Raw genomic sequence first — 19,747 nt, forward strand, 5'->3', positions numbered from 1 at the left:
CCATTTTAGATGCTCATAGAATATGTGAACTCCTTCTGTCGGTTAATATATAGTACAATTACCTCTTCACTTAGGCCCCATACACACGATAGAATCTATCCGCAGATAAATCCCAGCAAATGGGTTTCTGCGGATAGATCCTATGGCGTGTACACGCCAGCGGATCTGTTTCCGCGGAGAAATCTCCTCTGGGATGGATTCCAGCAGATCGGATATTTGCTGACATGCACAACAAATCCATCTGCTAGAATCCATTCCAACGGATGGATCCGCTCGTCTGTACAGACTTACCGGATCCATCCGTCCAAAGGGATTCCCCGCACGCGTCGTAATGATTTGACGCATGCGTGGAATTCCTTATATGACAGCGTCGCGCCCGTCGCCGCGTCATAATAGCGGCAACGGCGCGACACGTCATCGCCAGAGGATTTCAGCGCGGATTTCAATGCGATGGTGTGTACACGCCATCGCATAGAAATCTTCTGAAATCCTCGAGAGGATTTATCCGCGGATACGGTCCGCTGGACCGTATCTGCGGATAAATCCTCTCGTGTGTATGGGGCCTTAGACATAGACAATTTGAAAATAACTTACTAATCGTTCAATCCTTTACACGATAATCATTCAATAGAAGTGTTCATTGTAGGATTACTGCTTACACAGTAGTAAATGCTCTATATCCCCATTGCTTTTCTATGTGCCCATCTCACATCTCATCACAGTTTCCCTAACAAAAGTGTGCCGAATTATATCCGCATTTGATCATAAGAAAATCACACAGCTTCCTATATACTCTATATCAGTGATGGCGAACCTTGGCACTCCAGATGTTTTGGAACTACATTTCCCATGATGCTCTTGCACTCTGCAGTCTAGTTGAGCATCATGGGAAATGTAGTTCCAAAACATCTGGAGTGCCAAGGTTCGCCATCACTGCTCTATATCATTCACTGTATTTTGGAAATAAGAATACATGATTGCAACGTTCCAGTCCTCATAAATGAGCATGTCCTGAACAGATAGATTAGTTCCTTTATGAAGTACATCATCATTCATACCGCAGTCTCAGTCACTACATCTAATTCTATAGTGGTTGGTTGGTCTGTCTGGTGTAGTAAAGATTATTATTTCTGTAGCTTATTGGCAGTTTAACGTCTTTCTTTATGATGCAATGAGCCTACTTTATTATAGTGCAGTGAGGTCAAATAAAGTGATTGTGGACCAGAAAACTAAAGTGATCTTGCGTTCACTTCAAACATCCAATTACGTGTAGAAGAATAAAAAAAAATAGAGCATCTCCCGCACATTAAATGTTTGAAGTGATAACGGGTTCACCTCTTCTCACTCTACACATCAAAAAATCTGGCCTAGAGTTACTTAAGTTCCCTGCATTTTACCTTATCACACTGCATGGAGCACCTTAGTAGATCACAACATATTTGTGAGCCTTTTATTTGTAGTATAGTAACTGTGTTTTGAGTTTTTGAGTCAGCATTTATTTAAAAATTTATTTGAAAGTATACATGACCAGATTTGCCAGGCATAACCTGGTCATGTACCGGACAGGTTACATTCTTCTGTTTTATTTCTGTTTTGAGTAGAAGCAGTTGTTGGTATATAGAAGATATGCACACTGTGCCTTATCATTTTGGCGTTTCGCTGTCCTTGAGGTCCTTGTGTGCAAAGGACGGATGGAGTTATTGATAGATCTGTGCTGCATTTTCTTGTAGGTAAGATCCTCTGTTAAGACAGTTTGATATCAACAAGTGGTGTTTCATCTGTATCCAATTTTGTTTCCAGTTTCAGTAAAGGTTTTTCTGAGATTGAGCCTGCCTTTTCTTCATCCTGAGCTGGAAGAAGCTCAGCCTTTTCTCCATTCTTTTTCTTTTTCTTCTTTATGGTGACCACTTCAGTATAGGTTTCCTCTGAGATGGGTTGCACAATTTCATGCTCAGAAATGGACACTTCATCATCTTCGCCAACTTCTTGACCTTCTGCTGTTGCTCGTACTTTTTCCTTCTTCTTTTTATTGAGTTTAAATGTTTCTTTCTTGGGTGCTGCTTTTGCCATGGATTGTTTAAATCTCTCTCCAGACTGTTTCAGTCTCTCTCCAGATTGCCTGATTCTCTCCCTTCTTTCTGGAGTTACTATCCTCGTGCGAATCCTATTAACTTTTGTTCCAAAGTTTTGCTTTGTCTTCTGCATGCTTTCTTTGGAAAATGCTTTCTTGATGTTGTCAATGCGTTGCATGCCAGATTTCTTTAGACGGGAACCTCTGGTCTCTGGCACTTCATACTCCTCATCAGAAGAAAGGTCATTTGGTGCATATAATTTATCCTTTAAGTACCCATCTAATGCTGATTCCTTTGTAACAGTCAACTTAGTTGGGCATTCAATATCCTCCTGCAATTAAAAAAAAAAGTCAAATATATTAAACCTACATTATGAATGGCATAATTTATACAGGGCAAACTGACATTGTATTAAGGAAGAACATCTCCCAACCCCATCATATTCACTTATCTACACTACATTGCAGGTCCTCCCTTTTCTACAGCCAATGCTGAGATCCTGAGGGGGGATTAGTGATGTCACTCTTCTAATCATGTGAACATTATTAAGCCTAGAAATTGGCTGCTAGGTCCTGGTTGCCTTACAGGGGAGAAGGTTTCATACTCTTTCATACTCAGAAATGATAGGAAATATTTCTGGCTGCAGTGAAGCGAGGAGTGGGGGTGCTGATAAAGTAAGCATAAGACCCCTTTCACACTGAGCCGCCCATAGCGTCGGTGGTAAAACTCCGCTATTTTTACCGCCGCCGCTATAGGCGGATTTGCTGCGCATTTCAACCGCTAGCGGGGCGGTATTACCCCCCGCTAGCGGCCATGGAAGGGTTAAAACGGCCCGCAATGCGCTGCTGAAGCATAGGATGCATTAAGGTGAAAAAACGGGAAGCCTGAAAACCCCTTTAAGACCATCTGCATTAAAGCATCTTTTTTTGATATGAGCAATGTGGTATCTTGTGAAGCTGATGCATTGGCAGTTGTATGTGTGCATTGCATTGCCATTCTAAACAAATGATATTGCAATGCTAACAGTGCCATGTGTTAATGTGCAAAACATGCATTTTGGATGCTTTACTGCAATACACACATGTCAAGCTAGCAAAAAAGACCCATTATTTTGCTAGACCTACTAGAATAAAATGTTTATTTATTGTCACAACTACTTATTTTCTGCCACATAAGTAGAGGCATGTGATCAAAAGCTACAGATAATGAAAAAGCCACAAGAGATTGATGTAAACAAAAACATGTACAATCTTTTATAAAATAAAATAAATAGCAAATTAGCATTTACAATATTGATTTTTATTTACATCATTGATACAATATTTTTTAATACTACACTGCTTTCTATTTTAGTTTTATATAAACCAAAATTATTTAATAATTATATGCGGTATCTATATTACAGTGGTTCTCAACCTGGGGGTCGGGACCCCCTTGGGGGTCGAATGGCGATTTTCCAGGGGTCACCGAATCCTGGGCTGTTCCTGAAGCCTGTACCACTCTCCTAGCCTTTTTGCGACTGAGAGTGGTACAGCCTAAAATGTATCATAAGGGGTTTTAATACTGTACAAGTGGAAGGGACCCAGGGAGCGCTAAATGTCCGTGGGTTAGGGGCGCAAATTACTTGGCCTGCCTTGGGTGGTGACAACCCACGATACGAAAATAATTTTGCTGTTAGGGGTCCCCACAACTTTGGAAAATGTATCAAGGGGTCACAGCACTAGCACGGTTGAGAAACACTGCTATATTAGGTTGATATTTGTAAGGGCATGACCCTATCATGTTATTGCTCAGGACTAATTATTCAATTTCCAGTAGTGTATTTAAATTGAAGCACTGTGATGCACTTGGCTATTAAATTATTTGAATCCAGTCAGCAATGTTACTAATAAACAAATCTGGAAAACAGAGTTCTCAATGCATAACCAGTTAATGGTATGGGATTAAACAACAGTACTAAGGGGCGATCATTGTGTCCAGGTGTTTGAATGTTCATTGTCATTTAGGAGTTGTTTCATGGAACTCTTTCATGTCATGCAAATTTACAGATGCAACTGATCATAGCACTAGTATGCAAGTATACATTTCCTTTTACAGAAGTGGCATCTCTATTTTACAGATATAAGTAATGGTCCTACTGCTATAACTCTAAAGGCTGGTAGTATAAGTTTATATACTTTAAGGCATCTGTGCTATAAAGCGTTACATTCTTTGTAATAAAGAATCATTGTGAATGGATGCAAACTGTTAAAAAGAAAGGTAAATATTGTGCTGACAAGACATAAATGTAGGAAACCATACATACTAGTGGGTTCAGAATAAAATTTATGGAGATTAGAGTAATAGAGTAGTGCAGAATTTGCCAAGTAAGGGAAAAGTTGCAGACTAAGAGGTAGGCGGTGATTAATGGTACTAAGCTAAAAAAATAACACCTACAGGATTCATTATTTCTCATTGCTCAAAGGAAGGCAAATAATATTTAACTGTGCTCCAATGACTAACCAGAGGAGGGAATTGCAATTTTAAAGATAGGCACCCTAAGGCCCCTTTCACACTGGGGCAGGAGCCGCGCTGGCGGTATAGCGCCGCTAAAAATAGCAACCCTATACCGTCGGATTGGCCGCAGGATTCGGCCGCTAGCGGGGCGATAGTAAACCCCGCTAGCGGCCGATAAAGGATTAATACCGCCCGCAATGCGCCTCTGCAGAGGCACATAGCGGGCGGTATTGCCGCGGTTTCCCATTGTTTTAAATGGGAAGGAGCGGTGAAGGAGCGGTATACATACCGCTCCTCTCACCGCTCCAAAGATGCTGCTGACAGGAGATTTTTTTCTATTTTTAGCGCTGTACCGCCTGAAAAACTCCTCAGTGTGAAAGGGGTCTTACAGTAGGGCTACTGCACAGCTGCATCATGGAGATGGTGAGAGTCTCTAATCTGAATTGTACTGTACATATGCAGTGATAAGATGCCAGTTTAAGATTGTTTAGTTCAATCTTATTTTATTAATATTTTATAAAGTTCAGAAAACACAAAGGAAAAATATCACAATCTGTGAGGAAAAATAAAACCACTACATATTAAAGACTCAAATGATTAAAGCACTTGGGAACAATCCATCCGTCAATTTCTTACACAATATAGTTAGGATAATGAACATCACCATAGGATGAATACAGGCGGTCCCCTAGTTACAAACATCCGACTTACAAACAACGCCTACATACAAAAAAACAGAAGAAGACAACAGGAAGTGAGAGGAAATCTACCCGTAGGAAGGGAAATTCACTCCTGTAATGCCGCATACACACGATCGGTCAAACCGATGAGAACGGTCTGATGGACCGATATAAAAAGACTGATATAAAAAATGTGAGAAGGTGGCTGGACAGTGGGAGGTATGTTCCTTCTAGGACTCTTCTGCGCCTTTAAAAGCCCTTCTCAATTATACACCAACGCTGTTTATCTGTTTCCACAGATCTCCCAGAAAACCATAGAGCCTGCATTGTGCTGCAAGATATGAGCTCAGTTGCTGATTTTAGAACTGTATCTGTTATATTTCTGACCCATTAGACTATTGCACAGCAGTAATTTTCGAGAGGATAATTGTTGCAGACATTTGTCACCTTTGATTGTCCAATAGTTGCACCTTTTCACATTGTAGGACAGGCAATTAATATCTAGGTGCTCCCTATTGATGTGAATTTCGCACACTATAATTGTGTGATCATAGTTTTGAGAGCTTTACTACGACTGAACATGTTGTATTTAAAGCAAACCTATCAGGTTTCCAAAGTTTGAAAAATCAAGGGTCTGTTTATAATAGGATTAATGTCAGATTTACCCAAGATTCCATATAGTCACCAAATATTCATTCACATAAAAAGCTCATTCCCATCAATAATTATCAAAATGTTCAAAAAAGCTTTGCCAAACATCAGGGTCTCCTCTTATTTTTTTATGTAGGTTTCCATGCACCATTTTTATAAACTACATATGCAGCATTTGGCTCAAAGATTTACAGTGCCTTGAAAAAGTATTCATACCCCTTGAAATTTTCCTAATTTTGTCATGTAACAACAAAAAACATAAATGTATTTTATTGGGATTTTATGTGATATTTTTGGCCATTCTTCTTTTCAAAATAGCTAAAACTCTGTCAGAATGGATGGAAAGCATTCGTGAAACAGCAATTTTTAAGTCTTGCTACAGATTCTCAATTGAATTTGGGTCTTGACTTTGAACCATTCTACCACATGAATATGCTTTGATCTAAACCATTCCATTGTAGCTCTGGCTTTATGGTTAGGGTTGTTGTTCTGCTGGAAACCTCCGCCCCAGTCTCAAGTCTTTTGTAGGCTCTAACAGGTTTTGTTTTCAGATTGCCCTGTATTTGGCTTTATCCATCTTCCCATCTACTCTAATAAGCTTCCCTGTTCCTGCTGAAGAAAAGCATCCCCACAACATGATGATGCCACCACCATGTTTCATGGTGGGGGTTATGTGTTCACGGTAATGTACAGTGTTAGTTTTCTGCCACACATAGCGTTTTGCTTTTAGGCCACAAAGTTCAATTTTGGTCTCATCTGACCAGAGCACCATCTTGCACATGTTAACTGTGTTCCCTGCATGGCTTCTCGCAAACCGCAAACAGGACTTATGGCTTTCTTTCAATAATGGCTTTCTTCTTAACACCCTTCCATAAAGGCCAGATTTGTGGAGTGCACAACTAATAGTTGCCCTGTGGACATATTCTCCCACCTGAGCGGTGGTTCTCTTCAGCTCTTCCAGTGTTACCATTGGTCAATAGGCTGCGTGTCTCATATTAGTTCTCCCTGCCTGGCCTGTCAGTTTAGGTGGACGGCCATGTCTTGGTAGGTTTGCAGTTGTGTCATACTCTTTCCATTTTCAGATGATGGATTTAAAAGTGCTCCATGAGATGTTCAAAGCTTGGGATATTTTTTAATAACCTTTAAACTTCTCCACAACATTATCCCTGACCTGTCTGGTGTGTTTCTTGGCCTTTATGATACTGTTTGTTCACTAAGGTTCTCTAACAAACCTCCAAGGGCTTCACAGAACAGCTGTTCGATTACACACAGGTGGACTATATTTACTAATTAGGTGACTTCTGAAGGCAGTTGGCCCCACTTTGTTTTGGTTAGGGGTATCAGAGTAAAGGGGGCTGAATACAAATGCACGTCATACTTTTCAGATATCTATGTGTCAAAAAAATGAAAACCATTAATCATTTTCCTTCCACTTCACAATTATGTGCCACTTTGTGTTTGCCTATCACATAAACTCCCAATATAGTACATTTAAGTTTTTGGTTGTAACGTGACAAAATGTGGAAAATTTCAAGGGGTATAAATAATTTTTCAAGGCACTGCACTTCTCATCATTCACCACCTTAATCTGGCTCAGACCACATTCACCAAAAATGTGTTAAAGATATTTTTAAATATGCAGTACAGTATTTACTCTCTGGAACAGTTGCTGACCAGCCTAATAAATAGCAATTAAGGCTGCTGACAAAGTGGTGAATATGAATGAATTCAGAAAGGTAAAGTGCCTGAGCTAGCCCTATTTTTACAAACTTGTGAAGTGTAAGGCCGCGTACACACGGTCGTTCCAAACCGATGAGAATGGTCCGACGGGCCATTTCCATTGGTTCACCGCTGAAGTGGCCTGATGGTCTGATGTACACACCATCGTTCCAAAAACCGATCGGGTCAGAACGCGGTGACGTCAAACACACGACGTGCTGAATAAAACTAGATTCAAGGCTTCCAAGCATGCGTCGACTTGATTCTGAGCATGCGCAGGTTTTGAACCGATGCTTTCTGTACTAACCATCGGTTTGGACCGATCGGGCAGCGGTCCATCGGTTCGATTTTAAAGCATGTTTTAAAATTTTGGACCGAAGGACAACAGACCGATGGGCTATACACACGGTCAGTTTGGTCCGATGAAACTGAACCTCGGTCTATTCTCATCGGTTTTGTCCGACCGTGTGTACGGGGCCTCAGTAATGGCTTCTTTTGCATAGAGTGCACAAGGGTTAATTTGTCTGCAAAGCTGCTATTGAGGTGTTCTCCCTGAGGAGATTTTACCCTCCCTAGTTGTCCTAAAACATATTAAGAGGAAATTAAAATGTTTTCAATTTTCACTCAAGCAGGTGGTGGTGGTAAATAATTTGATGGGGGCACCTGTTCTAATGATAATTGTCTAGGATGAGAAATCCCCTAACTTTGGGGACATTTTCGGACAGGAAGTGGGGGTAATCTTATCAGTACAACACAGACAGTAAACACTGGTCTACCTCTAGTCCATCATGAATGCTGCTGCTAAATTAATCCACCTTACTACTTGATCTGTGACTGCTGCCCCTCTCTGCCAATCTATCCACTGGCTTCCACTAGCCCAATGTATAAAGTTTAAAGATACTAACTATAACATACAAAAGTCATACACAAAACTGCCCCCAGCTACATCACCAACCTTATCTTGATATACCGCCCAAGTCCATCGCTGGACATTTCCTGGTAGGCAGCCTGCCCTGGGGCCGCTTTGAGCTGTGGCTGTGGTTACAGAGCTCACCTCCCCCTCTTGTTTACATGTCACGCACATCGTTCTTCCTGCTGTGTCATGGAGTTGAGTCTGAAATGTACTTTGGCCGCGCTGTGAGAAAAGTCCCGCCCTCCTCCTAGACCAGCGCATGTGATAGGCAGAACACTGCGTCTATTTCCTGCCATTAGATCAGTGTTCTGCTTATAACACAAGCTGGTCTAGGAGGAGGGCGGGACTTCACAGTGCGGCCAAAGTACATGTCAGACTCAGCTCCGTAACACAGCGGTGAGACCGCTGTGTGTAATCCAGGTACTGACTGGTGAGGCTTATTGACAGGCACAGTGAGGTTTATTATTCTGCACAGTGAGGTGCATTAATCTGCACAGTGAGGCTTATTGATGGGCACAGTGATGCTGCATTGATGGGCACAGTGATGCTGCATTGATGGGCACAGTGAGGCTTATTGATGGGCACAGTGAGGCTTATTTATGGGCACAGTGAGGCTGCATGGACAGGCAAGTCAGGTCGGCTGCATTGATGGGCAATGAGGCTGCTTAATGGGCACAATGAGGCTTATTGCTGGTCTGTTCTACCCTGTCACTATTACCAGCAATTGCCAGCTGTCAAAATGAATGCTGTTGATTACTTTATACTATGCATGTACCAGAGTGATCCTTCCTGCCTTCCATGTATCATAGTGATCCTTCCTGCCTTTCATGTACCATAGTGATCCTTGCTGCCTTCCATGTACCATAGTGATCCTTGCTGCCTTCCATGTACCATAGGGGAGTAGCTGAGTGTGACATCACCCGCGATCGCCGCTGTACACACTCGATAGTGTCTTCTGACTGTGAGCCTAGCACTCGGCTGAGAGTGCTGAAGCATGTGAGTGTACCAACTGTTTGTCTTTTAATAAATGCCTGTTTGCTACTGAGAGCATTACATCTCTCTTCCCTTTTATTCCATATGTCCAAATTTGGCTGTGATCTATGGGCCTTTTATTGTCATCCGGAGTTACCAAGTGACCGTCTGATCGATATCATTGGGACCTGTAATTTATTATTATGCTAAGTGACCTTTTTAAGATCGAATCTATGAGGTGAGAGGCCATCTTTACTTTATGGTGGAGGACTTCTATCTGGTCACCTGGTCTGAATCTGCACCACTTAATTGAAAATCTACATGGATTTCTCTTTTACACCTTCACTTATGGACTTCTTTTTTGTATTTCTTATTTAATTTAATTTTTGCGCTGCACTGTTTCACTGTATATTTTGCTACTGGGAAGTTTATCTAAATTTTTCCTGAGTGCTGGCTAGCAATTCTTTTTTGTTTAATTTTATTTTTACTTTTGCAGTGCTGAATACTTCCTTATCATATGTACCATAGTGATCCTTGCTGCCTTTCATGTACCATAGTGATCCTTGCTGCCTTTCATGTACCATAGTGATCATTGCTGCCTTCCATGTACCATAGTGATCCTTGCTGCCTTTTTTTTTTTTAAATACATTTTTATTGGAATTTTCACAGTACATTGGAGTAGGGCAGAATAAGTTGATCCGTACACAGTCATGTACTAGTAAAGAAAAATATAAAATAGAAATAAACGCACAATCTTGCTGCCTTTCATGTACCATAGTGATCCCTGCTGCCTTCCATGTATCATAATGATCCTTGCTGCCTTCCATGTACCATAGTGATCCTTGCTGCCTTCCATGTACCATAGTGATCCTTGCTGCCTTTCATGTACCATAGTGATCCTTGCTGCCTTCCATGTACCATAGTGATCCTTGCTGCCTTCCATGTACCATAGTGAACCTTCCTGTCTATTGTGTACCATAGTGATCCTTCTTTTCTACTTTCCAAGTACCAAAATAATCCCTTCTCCTTTTCCTCCACGTAACAGTGATCTTTTCTTCTTCCTTCCTTCCCTCTCTCTCAAATCTCTCTTCCTAAGGGTTGGTTCACACTGGAACACGGTGTAGGAAAGGCATGTTCTTAGTGCATTTCCCACACTACATGCTGCCCTTGTGTGACACATGTGGGTGCCATTAATTGTTAATGGCAGCGTGTTTGCAGCCACTAAACCACATGGTACTCAGTACTATGTGGTTGGTTTGGCATGATTTGAAAAAGTAGCGCTTTGCAGACCATCCCCATTCACTTGAATGGCTTGTGGTCGGAGGGCAGTAGTGCCCACCAATGCGTCAGGTTATATAACTTGTAGTCCCAAAACTTCAACAACAGCTGTTCTCCCCCTGTCACTATTACCAGCAATTACCGGCTGCAAAAATGAAAGCTGTTGATTGCTTTATACTACTCAGCAAGGGCAGCTGTCAAAATGCACAAAGCCATAAAATCATACTTGTGGATAGTCTGCAAGTGTCATTGAGTAAATACAACGAATCAAAGTATTGTTTTATTGCATTTATGATTTTATTTATATGTAGATAGGTGTGACCTTTGATCCATATATGACATCAGTAAAATAAACTTTCAAGTAATTTTTTCAAAATGTATTCCTATATTATCTGTTCCCTTATTATCTGTTGGTTATCCCTAATCAGTTCATATTAACTCCTTCCATCTCTTTACTATTTTTCTGCTGATTTATATTTTATTTCAGTTCATTTGGACAGTATTATTTATTTTTTCATGTTTATTCAGTCTGTTTGTTACATTTTCAGTGTTGCATAAAAGAAAACAGGCAACATTTAAAAAAAATGCCTTTTTCCATTTGCAAATAACGTTGCCATGAATATCCGATTGCCTCTGGGAGGGATCAGGAAGGATTTTTCCCCCCCAATGTAGCAAATTGGATCATGCTTTGCTGGTGTTTTTCGCCATTCTCTGAATCAACTGTGGGTATAGAATTGTGTATATGGGATTGTATGATTTTTTTGTTTTTTAATTGGTTGAACTAGATGGACTTGTGTGGTTTTTCAACCTGAATAACTATGTAACTATGTAAAATGTTCAAATCTACTTGATAAGCTTCAAGTAAACCCAATATTTGTAAATGATTGTTCATAAAAGTGCTAATAGTAATAAACTGTGGAAATCAAAATATAAAAGTGATATCACTTTTATGAACAATTATTTATCACTATATCTGTCATTACAATGTTCTACATCTGTATGATCTCTCTTTGCTAATTTAAAAATAACTAAAACCCAAAACATAAACGATCACGTAACCGTGATAAACCAGTATAAGGAAAATAATTATACATACATATGTAACATGATTACATGTACATACAGTGGCATTATCCACCAAGATACCGGTACAGTGCATGTCATTATTCTGCTAAATATTTAGAAATAATTTGAAACATACACTTTCTTAGAAATCTCACACACAAAATTCTCAAAATTCATGAGAAAAACAGGAAGACCACCATACCTATAAATTTCTCCCTCTGGGTGACATATTTACACCAATGATAAAATATGTTTTAATTAAAGCGGAACTATAATAACCTAGAATCCAGCAATACACCAGCCTCTGACATACTCAAGCAGCCAGCTTCCAGGTCTCGATCAGCGGTCTCTGTCATTGGCTGGGCTGAGATTATGTCATTTGCGCACAAGAGCTGGAGTTCCATCAGATTTGGCATTGCCGAGTTTGCGCAGTGAGCTGCGCTTGCAGAGCTTATTGTATAGGAGTGGACAGGCAGGTAAGTAGCTTACGAAAGAAGATGTGAATCTTCACTCAAAAAATTTGTGAATTTTGACTTTAATAAAATAACCATGTGAAAAGCATCTGCACATTATTGGGTATTCAAAATGAACAGGAATTTCCTTTTCTACATGTCTGGATGACTGTAATGGATATTCACACATTTTGTTAAATGAAGATTCTTAGCTCCTTTAGAAAACATTATTTGATCGTCATACACGATGACGTCACTGCGTTCTTTCCTTTCAAGAGAACCGCGGTTCTTTTGAAACAAAAGTCTGTACACTCGGGCGGCAAGAGTTTCTTGCCAAGAATCTCGTCAGGGAAAACGAGGTGTTTTTCCTGAGGAAATTCTCGGTCGTGTGTACGAGGCTTTAGAGTTTTCCTCCTTGTCCTACAACATATTTTACTGAAAAAGTCTTGTGTGCATAAAGCGGTATGAAACCCACAAACCAGGCCACTTTTTGCAATTCGGCACTGCGTCGCTTTAACCACTTCAATACCCGCCCATTGTCATTTGACGTCCACAGATGGGATCTCCCATCCTGGGTGGACGTCAAATGACGTCCTGGGCTTTGCGGGTGAATATCTGAATGATGCCTGCAGCCAGAGGCATCATCCAGATATTCTTTTGTTCTGCCGGCTATTCTGCGCAGCATAAGAACGATCATAGCGGCGGTTCCGCCACTTGATCGTTCTTACAGGCGGCGGGAGGGGACATCCCCCCCCTCCCGCCGCCATCCGGTGCTTCTCCGGGCTCTCCCGTGCCTTCGGGGGCCCGGAGAAAGAATCGTCCGGCGCTCGCAGGAAGCATAGAGATGACTGGTGACCAGATGGTCACCAGTCATCTCTATGACCGTCGGAGGACCCGGGCGCGATGTGATGACGTCACGTCCGGGTCCCCGTAAGTAAACAAAGCCGCGATTGCGGCTAGTAAGCAACAGTATTCATGAGATCGGTGAATTTTTTTTCACCGATCTCATGGTTTCCAGCCTGGGGGAGAGATGCAGGGTCTTATTGACCCCGCATCTCTCCATAAAGAGGACCTGTCACACACATTCCTATTACAAGGGATGTTTACATTCCTTGTAATAGGAATAAAAGTAAAAAAAAAAAAAAAAAAATTAGAAAAGAAGTGTAAAAAAGAAAACAATAAGTAAAAAAAATAAATAAAAGAATAAAAAAAAAAATTAAAACGCCCCTGTCACCGGTAGCTCGCGCGCAGTAGCGAACGCACACGTAAGTCCCGCCGACATATGTGAACGCCGTTTAAACCACATATGTGAGGTATCGCCGCGTGCGTTAGAGTGCCGGCAACAAATCTAGAAATCCTCTGTAAATCTAAACTGGTAACCTGTAAAAAAAAATTAAAGCGTTGCCTATGGAGATTTTTAAGTACCGAAGTTTGGCGCCATTCCATAAGTATGCGCAATTTTAAAGCGTGACATGTTAGGTATCTATTTACTTGGTGTAACATAATCGTTCACATTATACCAAAAAATTGGGCTAACTTTACTGTTTTGTTATTTTTTTAATTCATGAAACAATTTTTTTCCAAAAAAAGGGCGTTTGAAAAATTATTGCGCGAATACCGTGCAAGATAAAATGTTGCAATGACCGTCGTTTTATTCCCTAGGGTGTCTGCTAAAAAAACTTATATAATATTTGGGGGTTCTGCGTAATTTTCTAGCAAAAGAATAATGATTTTTACATGTAGGAGAGAAGTGCCAGAATAGGAGCGGTAATGAGGTGTGTATAAAAATAAAGTGACAATTTTGAAAAGAATTAATATTTTTTACTTTTTGCTAAAATAAATATTCCCCAAAAATATATATATAAAAAAAAAAAATTTCCTCAGTTTAGGCCGATACGTATTCGTCTACATATTTTTCGTAAAAAAAATCGCAATAAGCGTTTATTGATTGGTTTGCGCAAAAGTTATAGCGTTTACAAAATAGGGGATAGTTTTATGGAATTTTTATTTTTATATTTTAATTTATTTATATTTTTCATACCCAAATATAGCTTACAAAAAGAATCACATTCAAAAATACATACAAATTACATTAACATAAAAGAAAGACAACAAATAACAACAATGACAACAATATGGTTCTATCCTGCATCCTCCTAGATTTCATCTCTCCTCTACCTGGGCCCTCTCTTCTCCCTCTCATCTCCCGTGGGCAAGAGAAAAAAAAAGAGAGAGGGGGAGGGGGGGACACCCCCCACCTCCCCACCTATATTGTGTTATTAAAAGTGCATTGTGCTCATTTTCCCCTATCTTATAACTCATTATTGTGACCTCTATATAAAATATTTTTTTAAGGGGACCAAAATATCCTTTTTTTTTTCCTCGTCACCTAGTAGGTTCCTTGTGTAAAAAAAAAAAAGTTCCCCCCACCTATATTGTGTTATTTAGAGTGCATCATGCACATTTTCCCCTAACTTATCTTTTAATTTACTACTGTGAGATCTATACATAAATATATATATATATATATATATATATATATATATATATATATATATATATATATATATAAAAAGGGGGGAAAGGAAAAAAAAACTGGAGAATGGTTGGAGAAGGCAAGGCCAACCAGGGTTCCTTAAGTACCGCCTTCCCCACTCATATATCCTGCATATGTCAGGGATTGTCTAAACTCTACCCAAATGCTCCAAGTTCTAGTGTCTCTGCTCTTAGATTCCTCATGTTGGTACGCTACCTCCTCCATAATTCTTATTCTTTCTACCTCCCTCAACCATTCCTGAATTGATGGGGCTTGCTTTACCCGCCACTGTTTCGGGATCAATACCTTCGCTGAGTTTAGTAGGATTGGGATAATTGTTGCTTTATATTTCTTCCTGGAGATAGTTGTTGCATGGAACAAACATTGCCAGGGGTCCAGACTGATCTCAGTGCCACTGATCTTCTTGATTAACTCTAATATTTCCCTCCAGTATAGCTGGATCTTGGGGCACTGCCACCAAATATGGGCGTGGGTTCCCACCTCCCTGCACTTCCTCCAACATAGAGGAGACACCTGGGGGGTTATCTTATGTCATTTTGCTGGGACATAATACCACTTAGTTAATAATTTAAAGTTCATTTCTTTTATTCGTGTGTCGACAGAGGTAGAGTGAACATAATCTAGAACTTTACTTCTCATTATTTCTGGCAATGGTTGGTTCAGTTCTGATTCCCAACTCTCCGTTGGACACACGACTCCTCCCTCTAAGTGTGCCATCAGCAACTTATAATGATAGAAATACCATGCCTATCTATGCCCATTTGGTCAACTAATTTTTCCCATGGGTTCAACCTTTTGGGAGGAACCTACAAAGTGCTGAAGTTGTTTGTATCTCCACACTTCCCATGGAGTGGGCCCATATCTTTCACGTAGTTCAGGTAATGAAAATAGGTCGTTCCCCCTCATAAGATCCCTCAGTCTTAAATAGGACATTTTAAGTATAATTTATTGTCTTTCCCTGGTGGGAAATAATCATTTCCTGTTGAGGGCTGTTATACTGTCCCTGTATATTTTTATTTAATTCATCCCAAGTTCTCAGAGCTTCTAGAGTAATCGGTGCCGCTTCCTCCAGTAGACCTCTAAACTTCCTTGGGATCCAAATAATCTGTCCTAGGGCAGATTTACAGATTTTTTCTTCCAATTCTACCCATTTTTTTTTTGCCGAGATGCCTGGGCCCAATCAATAACTCTTCGCAGAATTGCTGCTTCATGATATTTTTCAAGATCCGGGAGGAGTACCCCCCCCCCCCTTCTCTTTGGATCTAGTTAATATCCGGAAGGCAATACGATTACTTCTATTGTTCCATACAAATTTCTGTATTACCGATCTCAAAGTTTTAAAATATGCCCCAGGGATATGGCATTTTTATCGATACTGCGACATTATGGCGGACACTTTTGACACATTTTTGGGACCATTGGCATTTTTATAGCGATCAGTGCTATAAAAAAATGCATTGATTACTATAAAAATGCCACTGGCAGGGAAGGGGTTAACACTAGGGGGCGAGGAAGGGGTTAAGTATGTTCCCTGGGTGTGTTCTAACTGAAGGGGGGTGGACTGACTAGGGGAAATGACTGATCGCTGTTCATACATTCAGGCATTTTTCCCCCTGACAGGACCGGTAACTGTGTGTTTACACACACAGCTCCCCGGTTCTCACTCTGTAATGAGCGATCGCGGGTGCCCGGCGGTTATCGCGCATGGGCGTCAGGGGCGAGCGGGGGGCGTGCGTGCGGTGAGATGATGTATAGCTACATGATCTCGCCCAGCTGCTCGGTGAGACGATGTATAGCTACGTGATCTCGCCCAGCAGAGCCGACCTGCCGCCGTATAACTGCGGCCGCTGGTCGGCAAGCAGTTAAAGCTTTTTCTCATTAATTTTCACCTTGTGATCAGGCCAGTAACTTCCTTTCTTAGAGTGGCTCTTCTCCAGTGGAGGAGTAATGAAGACACCTTTTGGACAGCAGCATTGTCAATGTGCAGAAAGGGTAGTGTTAGATGCACTAGCAGATTTAGATGGACTTGCAACCTCTGTGGTCTCTGTACCTCTTATAATTATACCACCTAAAATGCTGGACTGCACACTCTCTGATACCTTGGACAATTTCTTCTTCTACCTTGTTTCTTGTGAACCTTGAACTCCTTGCTCCTACCATGAATTTCCTATTTAAGCCGTGACTTTGTACTTCCTGTTCACCAGATTATTGTGCTTTTCTCCAGTCAATATCTTGCTCCCTTTACTCCTGCATCTTCCCTACCACTCGCTACCAATTTTTGGCTCATTCCTCAACTATGCTTCTGCTTGATCCCAACCTGCAACCATTTGTTATCATTATTTGGCTTGTTTACTGACCATGCTTCTGCTTGATCCCTACCTGCTAAATCTGCCACCGGAATCTGCTTTCTCACCTTGTGGTGGGGTAATCCTAAGGGCCGCGACCTGGCATTAGTACATAGCAAAACCTATTTCCACTATCAGAAGCTCTGGTGAAGAGCAGTTACTGCTTAGACTCCATGTGAGCCCACGTCATACACCAGGGTGACCTGCTTGTGTACTTATCATGCTGGTTGGTGGGAATATCTCTACTGCTATAACTACTGGTCTCCTACCCTACCCTGACCCCTGGCTATTGGAAACCCCTATGCCCGTATTAAATAGTTTTCTTAACTACTTTTGCTGAATAGCTTGGTCTTAAAGTAAGTTGAAAAGTAGCAGACTTACTTGATGGATCACCAGGTAAAAAAAAATAAAAAATACTAAACAAAGAAAATGAATGCAGAGACTACTGTACACCTAAGGATTGGATTTTTTTGCTTTTGAAATTAGTGCAGCTTTAAAGCAAATCATTTGATTTTGACGAACAGCGAAACTTAGCAAGTTGATTCTGAGATGGTAATGTCAGTGGTATTATTGTTGACTTGTGGGAGTGAAGTGGACCACATGAACAGTAGGATTACTCTGCCTCTGGGTAAACAGTGCACTAAATGCTATTCACTCCAAAGGTTAGTTCAGAAGTTGTTCTCAGGATACAGTTTTCTTCTGCTGCATCATTCAAATAACATCCAGAACATTTTACTTTATGAGTCCTCCACTAAATGACTCATATAGATTAAGTATTTGAAGGTCCATAAGCGCTGTATTCAGGATAGGCATCTTCTATGGGATGCAGAGCATTAATTAGCAGTACTTAAAAGCCTACTCTTGATCTCTCCACCCCCTGCACTTATTCTTATTTTCTAATCTGTAACTTTAATCTAAAGGACTGTGGGATAATCCACAGCAACAACCCAACGCGTAGCAACATTAGAGTAGAAATCTGTTATGTTATTAGAAATATCTAGATAGTAATTGTGTCTGAACAGTAGTCTGATATATTTACTCTCTGTCTTGAATTTCTCCTGAAAAATAGCAGTGCAATTCCTGGTACAGTATATGGATACTCCTTGGCACTCCTGTCCTCCTTGACTGAGTTGTAATCCACTTAATAGCCTCTTTACACTGGTACATTCTGATCCCGATCTCTACAGGAATTTCCCTGAGATACATGTGCACATGGCTATGTTTTGCAACTTATATGCAAGTTTCGATTGAGTTACCGTACATTCTTTATATGTATCTCTGTATGTACAGTACTTTAATGTATGTACCCTTTTGTTAGCACTCTCATGTCTGGGTGCTTGCACATCTCTTTCACAGATTTTATCACGGCAAATGGTGCAAAGGCCAAACCTATCCCAGAACTACTTTTCTCTACACTGATATAGCCATATACTTGTACACTGGGCAGCCATATCAGTGTCCAGCTCATTTTATCATTGGTTGCTTTCATTTGGTTTCCGCACCCACTCCTATTTGTTTGTGATCTTGTGCTGTTTCTTTATTATTGTTAGTCTCAAAGTTCTCATCTCTATTACTCATCTGAAATTGTAAACCATCTGGCTTTGGAGTAGCGATTCTTGTTATGTGAACTTGTGTGTATTCTTTAGTTTGTGCACCGTCAATGCTTGTGTCCTTATTTTTTCTAGGGTGTCGTTCATGCTCTCACACTTGTTTATTTACAGTATGACACAAGTGGTTGGTCTTGTGCTGTTTTTGACTATTCTGTCATCTTCATTTTTGGGCCTTAGTCATTATGTTGCCCTAGCATATGACTTGCTAAATGTATTTACTATGTTGCAAATAATGATGGTATCATGTGACCGCTGTAACCAGCAGGTCACATGACAAACAATGGATGGCTTGCCAATCACAGCTAATCACAACAATGGATGGCTTGCCAATCACAGCTAATCACAACAAATCAAACTGAATGAATCGATTTCATTCAGTACAATGCTTGCATATATCAATGAAATTCATTGCAAACAAAAAACTGATCTCTTCCCCGGAGAAGTACAATGTTACTATGGTAACATTATATTGCTCTGGTCAAAATGTGTTTGAAAATAATAGTAATACACATATATATATATATATATATATATATATATATATATATATATATATATATATATATGTATATATACAGTATATAAAATAAAAAAAGTGAACAAAATGTGTATTATTATTATTATTACAATTTATTTTTTCATACTGTCACCAGTCAGTGTTCCTGATCACTGTTACACCAGTTATATGATGATACTGTATTGCACTCGTGACATAATTATTTCTAAATTTTACAAAAAAATGACAAAATATTACAACTTCAAAAAACTCACAATGTCTCTTACTAAATACCTTGGATTTTATACATTTCAAAAAGGGGTAATTCGGGGGATATCTGTACTGTTCTGACATTTTTGGCCCTCAAGAAACGAGATAGGTGCACCATGGTTAATGAAAAATTAACATCTATCGTACTTGAAAACCATTCTAACTTTTTAC

General features: G+C 40.2%; 1 protein-coding gene across 1 annotated transcript in view; it reads right to left on the reverse strand.

The window, feature by feature from the left end:
- Window positions 1–1,096: 1,096 nt before the first annotated feature.
- Window positions 1,097–19,747, reverse strand: part of CAVIN4 (caveolae associated protein 4) — a 31,623-nt gene continuing 12,972 nt past the window's right edge. Inside the window, exon 2 of the mRNA XM_040353508.1 lies at window positions 1,097–2,403. Coding sequence (XP_040209442.1) covers window positions 1,744–2,403 — 660 coding nt within the window. The 3' untranslated portion in view covers window positions 1,097–1,743. The remainder of the gene's footprint in view (window positions 2,404–19,747) is intronic.

This window comes from Rana temporaria, chromosome 5, assembly GCF_905171775.1.
Source record: "Rana temporaria chromosome 5, aRanTem1.1, whole genome shotgun sequence".
NCBI lineage: Eukaryota > Metazoa > Chordata > Amphibia > Anura > Ranidae > Rana > Rana temporaria.